Raw genomic sequence first — 9,190 nt, forward strand, 5'->3', positions numbered from 1 at the left:
TAACAATACGCTTTGAATCTTTATAACCTTTTCCAATAAACCAGTGTCTGATAATGAAAAATAATAGTGTTCCAATGCACTCATTTCGTACATAAATTGACAAAATTGTTAATAGATAAACATGGGTTGTCGGGTAGCAAAAAAAAAAAGAATTAATATAAAAAAATATACGTGTGATGGGAAAATCGAACCCTGGCCGCTCGGGTGGAAGTTAGGCGCGCTGCCACCGAGCTACGCCGCCTTTTCGAAAATATTGGCAACGGTGCAGGTATATGAGTAGTACTGCGTTTTTCAAACCGGTTTTTCTCGAAAACGGGTCCGAGTTGCGTCCTGCCACTTGGCCTGTAGTTTGTTATTACAAAGTACTTTCCTACCTCAAAAAGACTCCTAAATCCGTGACCCCAAGCTCGCGTCCTCCCCTTGTTAGTTCAACGCTATCAAATAGCTATTCAATACATATAGTGACTCAGTGAGTTATAGCATATCGTCTTTTTATAAGACTATATAGAAAGGTAAAAATGATAAAGCGTTCTTACCTGCTGATTTTGTTTATATGGACGATAATAGTTGCAGATATATGACAGTCACAACGTAATACAGTCTTTGCGCGCATTTCCACGCATAGAGTCCCTCTAGTCAGTCCGGCCAACACCTGGAAGGGACGCCATGTTTAGGGCTCGTTTGGCGCCGCCATGACATTGCCCGATACTCTGTCGAGTCTCGCGCCATCAAGTACAGGCAACCCACCGTACAGGGCTTAACACTACCCACACTATACAATGCGAATCTCTCCCATGTACATACGTTTTCACACACACACATCCTATTCTGGAGAGAACCATAAAAATGGCGGAGCCAATCAGTAAGAGACCCACCGTTGGCCGGACTCTGACTGGGGGACTCTATCCACGCAATCACGCGCGTGCTGTTGGGTTCCCGCGTAATTCCCGAGTATTCCCGCGTGTATTTTGTAGGCACGGGCATGTGGTGTTTGGTTACTACTAAAAGGGTTGCAATTATTTCTCGAGTGGACAGATGGTGAGTAAATATCGGCAGAACATTTACATATTTCATCGCAGTGTGGGTGTATTAAAAAATCGCAGAAAAAGTATCATCGACATTCATTTTGTAAAATCTACATTTTGCAAGAATAATAACCTCTAACACGTCGGAATCCGAGACTTCAAGACAAAGAGTACTTATATGAACGAGTGATTATTAGATAAAAACATATCTACGCCGAATTTCGCATACGTGAAATATGCAACTGGCGAGATGGAAATCGTTTCGGTTGATAAAATAAAAAATATCGCTCTAGATAATATTAACTTCAAAAAGAAGTACAAAATTTCATGGAACAATGCATATTATGAGAGTATTATTCTTTTTGTTGGGTGTAAGTATACAGTCACTCATATTTGTTATACATTTACAGCGAAGATTTAATTTAATTTCATTGAAGCAACCTAACTTTTTATCAATCGGTAATAAATAAATAATAAATAAATAAGCTGAAACTAGCAGGTGGTTCGCTTGGGCAAGCAGTGGACCGGATCGTCTCATCCGACGACCTGCCTGTTGCACTGCCTCCTAGTTTCAGTAACATAATAATATTTTTTTAGTGACTGAATCAGAACTTGAAAAGAAAATTGATACAAGATCACGAGCAAGACCTCTTGCTAGATATTTCTCAGCTTCTGAGAGTGACACCCCAGATAAGATAACGGAAAAGGTAATTATTGTCACTGCTTGAGACGAATTGTGTATTCAGACAAAATTAATCTTCTGAAATCATAGTGTCCCAAACAATACTGATCCATGGGATATTCTTTACTTTTTGTATTTAAGAAAAATGATGATAGACAAGCTGCTAAGATTGCGAAAACTTTGTTGACTCAGAAATTGCGTGATGCAGCTACAAAACAATTGACTGCAAAGGTAATCAGAATTGTGTACCAAAAAAAAACTATTTACATACTGTTCTTTTCTAATAATCTAGGCAACCAAAGACGTTGGAGGCAACTACAAGAACAAACAAACAGAAGTAGCACCATCGAAATCTGGACTCAAAATTTTAAAGACAGATGAGCCGTCAAAAAAGTAAAAAAAGCAAATGAATTGTTTTAGTATAATATAAATGAAAATATGAATATATGCAACTGGAGTGTTTTCTGTTTAAACAGAGTTGCAGAAACTCCCGTGAAAGTGTTGTGGACATCGTGACATGTTCAAATGCTATGGAGACAGTTCCAAAGAAACGTGACATACCAAAGATAGTGAGTATTTTAGGAATTTTTTTGCGATATAAATTAGGCAAACTTACTAATAAAACGCCACTGTGTCATACACTGATCATTACATTTCTAAATGAGGATTTAAATTTAATTTGATGTAACATAATAACGATATTCTTCTTTACAAATAGATATCAATAGGACGTGTACCTGATAACCTAAAGAAGAAATTAATTATCTTGGCAGAAAGCGATATCACGAAGAAGGATGAGCATAAGAAAGCAGCCACATTGAACTGAATCTCTGTGACAACCAAATCTCTGATATTGAACAGGGAACAGAATGCCTCGAAAAATTACGATGGAAGAAGAGACGTGGGTTTGGTATTTTTTGTGTGTGTTTAATCTAATTTAACTTTACGAATATTCAGGAAAACCCGACGAGTGATAGATCAAAAGGCGCGATACTAAAAGCTGCATTAAGTGATGTTGACAGAGCTGTAAGGAAATCCAATTCACGAAAGGTTAGTTTATTGAGCCTGGTTTTAACGGAAACTGGGTAATATTATCATTTAATGTGGACTGTTTTCAGGATACAAGAGATGAGTCGCAAAAGAATGCATTAAACGACATCGAAAAATCGACGAAAATAAAGTACTTGCAAGACGCGGTCAATAATTTGAGTCAGGCCTTGTCTGACAAAGATTTGGTCATGATGGATTTGTTGAATGCAAACATAGCACTGCAAAAGAATGCAATCGAAGAATTGCAATAACTGAAGGGTATGCTTAATTAATATATCTTCCTATATTCTTTTCAATACGTTTTTCTCAAAACTCTGATAATAGTTTAAATATCGCTTGTTTCTGCATGTAGTTTTCAAAACTGTGTAATTTACCATCGATTAATAATTTTCACGCCACAAATTATTAATAACATACTTATGCAATTAATTATTACGTCAGTACCAACTATTTCTGTTTCTCTATTAAACTCGTTGAAATTAATAAAACAGATATATCGTAAAAGCTTACTATATTACTTTGGAATGTATCTTAAAATTAATGTAAAAGCACCTGTGATGAGTTTGATCAAATCCGATTTCAGCCATGATATCGAATTTAAAAAATCTCAATGTCGAAGACGAGAACGGTGCACAGTTTGCGGTTGGGTACGAGCGAAAAGTAGATTAATCGATACAATTTTTTTAACATAACTGCTTCTTTCACAGTATATTTAATCATGTTAATATTTATTGTTTCTGAATTGACGATCATAGATTCATATCGGAAGAAACGTTTGGTTGCCATCTCAAGTGTATGACACTGCAGCGTGCATTAGCAAGACTCCTAGCATGTTTGTAAAGAACATCGCAATCGCCGTTTTTGGATGCACGACTTTGAGAAACAGTTCGGTAACGGGGAAGATCTCGAATAGGCAAAAGGGCAAACGTAATGATGTCAAGCCCAGGCCCAAATTGGAGACAAAACGTTTAGAGGCAATAAAAGGTACTTTGGTTTGTAAATGTTAATTTTTTTTTGTGTGGATTTTTTATCAATTTTCATTTACATTAAATATTTTCTCTATAACATTACATGAGTTGACTGCAACCTGTGGATCGAAAAATGTAAATTTTGCGATCTCCAGAATAATTAAAAATAAGACTAGCTTTTCAAACGCTGAAATGCGCAGATCATATTTCGCTTTGTGAACCGTTTCGTAGTATTATCACTTTTATCTAATTACATGCATTTAATCTCAGATATTCTGTGCTATTGGCTGCGAACGGCGAAGAACTACAATTCGGTAGCTATTGATCTCGAAGCTAGTCAAGTAGGGAAGCACGTGAGCCAAAAAAAAATATACGAATTGAATCGAGTTAAAGACTCTGGAACGACTTTAGAAGCTGTTATTAATGGTAAGAGGCAGTTGTAGTATTATATACACGTACCAAGGTGCTATTATTAAATTTTCCACTATCATAGATGTGACGGTACACTTCCATTGATATATGTCATCTTTCAGTGACTCATCCGGACGAAATATATGATGATGAAACGATGGCAGAAACCGCGAAGTGTGACAATGTGGCAGAAATTTCCCCCAATTCCTCGTTGGGTAGCGCTCCACAAGACTCACCACATATCACTGCAAGCGAAATTCCCCAAGAATCTGTGGTGCACTCAGATTTCGATGAGATGGATTAATACGTCCGGTTTACATAAAACTCAATTTTGTTCCTGTAATTAATCTTACTGAAGTTTTATGCAATATTAATATGTACGAAGTAGAAATAATTGCTATAAGTAGTTGAATAAACAGATTGACTATAATTTAAGGTATTTAAATATGATTTGTTCTTTTAAAAAACGTATATTGCCTGTCGGTGTACGTTAACAATTCAAGACAGAAACCTATTAAAAACGATAAACAATTGATCTGTTTCTTTTTATATAAAACGATAGAAATTGTATAGGAAATATTAGATAACGAATCTACATTTTACGAATCAAAAACACGATTGGATTAGATAGGATTTTTTCAAAATCGTTTTCTATCGTATTTTTTAAGCAGGGTAACCTTATAGTACGTTCGAGTGTTACCCGTGCGACCCCTGTAGAATGTTCCCAGATTTCTTCTAAATGATAACCTAATGTTCTAATGCGTGAACACTTTAATATGGTGCGTTCATATCGCTATTACAAAGTTGACCACACATCATTAACAATATTTGCTTCATCCCGATCGCTAGGATAGCATTTGGAACAACAGTGAAACTAACAACCGTGGAATTGAAATACTGTTTTTCTACTATCTGTTTCATAATATCCATCTACCTTCAAGCCACCGGGTAATACCTTTTCGTGCATCAGGGGAATAAAACAGTGTGTCTGGTAGTTGTCCGACGTAGTGTTGATTTTCAGGTCTGTTAAATACTGTTAAATAGATTAGGAAAATATCCTTTAACTAACGAGCTAGGGAGATTGAAAGTTTTGGAAAATCCGGATAGCGGCATACTTAGGTAACATAAAGAATCTAAGAATCTAACTTTTTCAAAAGAAATCTCAAGGATATTAGTACCGTTCAATATAATCTGTGGAATTATTTTCAATGTCTCTACAATATATTCCAGTACAAATTGAGCATCAAACCCCTGAGCGTTGTGTGCTATACATATCACCTGTTTGAAATCTTTCATATCTATAACGAGATCTATAAACTGTTTTAAGGGTTCATGATGAAAACTGAATTGACGAATACCGCAATAACTACAGAGGTAGGATATGTTATTATTGTACATACATTTTTCATATACTTTTTTAACTACACAAAGATTAACATCGTGAACTTTAACATCTTGGTTTCCCACCCACTCGCGAACCTCCATCGTTTCAAAATCGTAAAATACAAACAGATTTTCTTTTACTGGTGCGTTTTCTTTTTGCTTGGCTAATTGAATATTTTTCTTTAGAGGTTCTATGTAACACCAATGCCTCAGCGGTCTATTAACAAGACACGTATAACAAAAGCGTTCGTAACATCTATGCTTACGCCTTTTCTTAGTCATGATTGATATTCCACAATACTCACAATTTTTTATTGCGTCACATATAGATTTTGACTTAGCATATGAGTTCCGTTTGAGATGATTAGCAAGACAATTGTTACCATGAAACGTACGCCGACATTTCAAACATTTGACACCTTATTTTTACATCTTATTATTGCAAGCAGGGAATTAGTGCGCCTTTGGAATTAGTTGCGGCTGATTATTTCGGGCCTCTACCGAAGGGAAAAGGAGGCGTTAAACACATTTTAGTACTAGTGGACGTATTTACCAAGTACGTAAAACCGTTCCCGATTAAACAGCAAAAAAACCAGCACTTTGATAGATCAGTTCAGTCGCAGATACCTCACTGAAGTGGGAAAACCAAGGGCCTTATTAACGGATCATGGAGGGTCTTTTACCTCTCACGAATGGTTGGACTATCTCGAGCAACAGGGTATCGAATCACGATTAACGGCGGTATATCATCCGCAGTCGAATCCCTGGGAACGGGTGATGCGGGAATTAGGCCGTGTATTTCGAGCGTATTGCTACAAGAAACATTCGTTATGGGTTAAATACGTAGGTCAGCTCGAGTTTACTCTAAATAATACCAACCATAGTTCCGTGGGATTTATCTCATCGGAGTTAATGGGGTACGCGACTACTATTTTCGCTGCTTCTGAAATACCCATACCACCAGATGAGGAGAGAACTTCGTTATCGCTGGAGGAAAAACTAGAACAAGCCAAAAGTAAATTCTTGACTAGTGCGAGGAAACGAAAACAAAAACATGACCGAAGTCACGAGGAACGAACGTTTATGGTTGGAGACGTAGTACTAGTTCAAAATCATTCATTATCCAATAAGGCCCAGGGAATTACTAAGAAATTCTGTTTACTGTACAAGGGACCTTTTAGAATTAAGAGAATTAAAATGAATAACAGTTACGAGCTAGAAGATGAGTCCGGAGTTTTCAAGGGAACTTTTAACGTGATCCATTTAAGGCCTTATAAATCGCGGGTTAGGGAAATCCATTCCCAGAAGTTAGAACCATCCGCGGATGATCCGGAAATAGATCCGCTGGGAGGGGAATGCAACGGATCGGAGAGCTCCTCCGTTGAAGTAACGACTCCACGTGATAGGCACAGGTTGGGTCCATAGGTCCGCAGCATGGAAAGTTCTAGGAGACTTGCAATCTTGACATCCGCATCTCGAAACACCTGAGAAGGGCAAGATAACTGGTCGAGTCTCTACCATTAGTATGATTTGTTTTACTTTGCGTACGAACCCAATTTCACGGTTCTGGGATGGTCTAGCATGACATCCATATACCTTACCAATAGATTAACTTCAAATTTAACAGCCTAGACTTTTTTTGAGTACGTTTGGTCCGGGTGGTATATATAGTGTAACGTGGCGTCAGGACGACACATTACAGAAGCCCCGCACCTCCGCGCGCTGCCGACAGCACGGCAGTGCCTCCAGCCTCCATCTCCAAAGAGTTCGTTGGTCCGTGGTTGGGAGGAGGGAACGGGGGAAAGTAGTGGACTGGCGGCGGAGGCACGGAGCCCTTTTGGGTTGAGAGCCCGCACGCAAGGGGTGCTCAACCGCCAGGACGCACTGCCGGTACCCCGGGAACTTTGATTGGCTACGGTTTGCGGGTCCGCGGGGAGGGCGCCGAAGAGGAGATTTGTTTTGATTTTTGACCTACCGCGAAGAGCGGTAGGTAGAGAGAGAGAGTGTGTCGCGGGGAGTCCGCGTGTGAGGACACGGGTGTCCGGAGGACCGCGAAAAATGAGTCCTTCTTCCGTGCTCGAGCGATAGCGGAGCTATCGGATAATCGCGGATTGCGATTATCGGGATCTCTCGCAGAGAACCATGGCTCCCGGGTTTTTTGGTATGGTCTAGTGCCAGTGCGTGGCCGAGTGTGTGAAATTCCGAGTGTTTGATGGGTACCCTCGTGGAGCCGGGATGCGGCACCACGGGGATAGGCGGAAGGGACACGGCCACCACGATTTGGATTTGGTACAGGACTGATGGGACAGCCAATTCTCGGTAAGTACCGCGAGGGCGGTCTTATTTAGAGAATATCTTGCGCGAGAAGATAGCCGAGCGGGAGTGGTGCGGACACATGGATGCCTCAGGTGGCTACCGACGTCAGAGGACACACTCCCGAGGAAGGAAAGGCTCGTCTCCAACGAGACCTGTTAGAATCGCGAATCGCGAGGGGATTCGCGGATTCGGTAGGGACACCGAAATAGGGACAGGTCTGGGGCAGGCTAGAAATCACGACTCAGAATAGTCGTGAGCCGCCGTTGGAGGACACACTGTACGCGACGGGATTTGTATTGTAAAATCCGCCGTTTATTTGATGGTAATAAACGGAACGGTATCTTACTCGCTATCTTATCATTTTGCGCGCCTACCCGCGGACTCCGAAATTCTCTCTTGTCGCCCCCATGTTCCCCTCTACCATTTTCAGTGCGCTGAGGCTGAGCCGCCGGGAAACCTGAAAACGGCCGTGGTGAGGGATGGTGGTGCGGGAAAGCCGCACCTGGCGCCCAACAATTAGATCTTCGGATCTTTTCTTCGATTTCAGCACGTTGGGACCAGCCACGGATTATTTGTAGGCGACGCCGATGAACGGTACACGTCACAATATGTATGTGTGTGCTTCGACATAGTTCCTCGTATTTTAGATTAAACTTTTTAGAAATACATTATGTCCAGGTGTTCCGCTTCGTAGTTTCCTGTGTAACGTCTTTCCTCTTTTAGACTTCCAAGTGATGGGCATTTAATTAAGTAAATTACTTTTTCTTCTAACCCCACGCTATCTGTCTCTTTAATTTCTTACACAGCCTAACGTTAAAGGCAGTGAGTTATTTCTTGTTGCATGAAGGGGTCAGTGATCGGTCGGCGTTAGCATCTATTATCTATCGAACATCTTAGCATAGATACCAGGATAGTTAAGTAGGATAAACGAATATCTTTAAGAACGAAGACCGACAGTAAGTTAGAACAGCGTTACTATGCGAAATCTACCATATTCCATGTAAATGGGGATAGGTCGGGTCACGGAATTATCATGGACCAATAGTAGTATCGATTATCCATTGTTTAAACTCCCAAGTAACGAAGATAATTATAAACAAGCGTTTGACAATGTTTGGAATGTTCGAGGAAGAATAACAATTAAGGAGGGGGTAAAAACAAATGTAAATCATTGGCCTCCGAGGCAACGGAAAAAGCCGGAAATAAACAGTTCGTTTAGATCCCCGAAAGTATGTAGACGTGTTCAATTGATTTACTCGGGACTTAAATAAGTACTTTCCGTTTTCCGATCGACGACTGCTCCATCAACCGAGATCATAGAATCCTTTAGTTGACTTGATTACTGGAACCAGATC

The 9,190-nt window shown here is 40.0% G+C and overlaps 2 protein-coding genes across 2 annotated transcripts; both read left to right on the forward strand.

Annotated features, from left to right (window-relative positions):
- Nucleotides 1–846: 846 nt before the first annotated feature.
- Nucleotides 847–3,004, forward strand: LOC107265981. Its single transcript, XM_015735986.1, has 8 exons — nt 847–927; nt 975–1,038; nt 1,623–1,732; nt 1,849–1,938; nt 2,000–2,100; nt 2,184–2,276; nt 2,426–2,757; nt 2,826–3,004. Exons 1-6 carry the CDS (start codon nt 847–849, stop codon nt 2,221–2,223), a joined length of 486 nt encoding a protein of 161 aa, XP_015591472.1. The 3' UTR covers nt 2,224–2,276; nt 2,426–2,757; nt 2,826–3,004.
- A 338-nt stretch (nt 3,005–3,342) lies between these two features.
- On the forward strand, nt 3,343–4,505 carry LOC107265982. The gene is made up of 4 exons (XM_015735987.2): nt 3,343–3,417; nt 3,513–3,741; nt 3,996–4,151; nt 4,259–4,505. The coding sequence occupies exons 1-4, from the start codon at nt 3,343–3,345 to the stop codon at nt 4,438–4,440; spliced, it is 642 nt and encodes a 213-aa protein (XP_015591473.1). The 3' UTR covers nt 4,441–4,505.
- Nucleotides 4,506–9,190: the final 4,685 nt, after the last annotated feature.

The sequence above is a fragment of the Cephus cinctus genome, unplaced genomic scaffold, assembly GCF_000341935.2.
Source record: "Cephus cinctus unplaced genomic scaffold, Ccin1 Ccin1_scaffold0267, whole genome shotgun sequence".
Lineage (NCBI taxonomy): Eukaryota > Metazoa > Arthropoda > Insecta > Hymenoptera > Cephidae > Cephus > Cephus cinctus.

Coding starts and splice junctions, on each gene's coding strand:
- LOC107265981 (XM_015735986.1), top strand. CDS start 847: ATGGCGGAGCCAATCAGTAAGAGACCCACCGTTGGCCGGACTCTGACT. Junction 1,733..1,848: donor CAGATAAGATAACGGAAAAG/GTAATTATTGTC, acceptor TTTGTATTTAAG/AAAAATGATGATAGACAAGC. Junction 1,939..1,999: donor CAAAACAATTGACTGCAAAG/GTAATCAGAATT, acceptor CTAATAATCTAG/GCAACCAAAGACGTTGGAGG.
- LOC107265982 (XM_015735987.2), top strand. CDS start 3,343: ATGATATCGAATTTAAAAAATCTCAATGTCGAAGACGAGAACGGTGCA. Junction 3,418..3,512: donor CGGTTGGGTACGAGCGAAAA/GTAGATTAATCG, acceptor TGACGATCATAG/ATTCATATCGGAAGAAACGT. Junction 4,152..4,258: donor TTTAGAAGCTGTTATTAATG/GTAAGAGGCAGT, acceptor GTCATCTTTCAG/TGACTCATCCGGACGAAATA.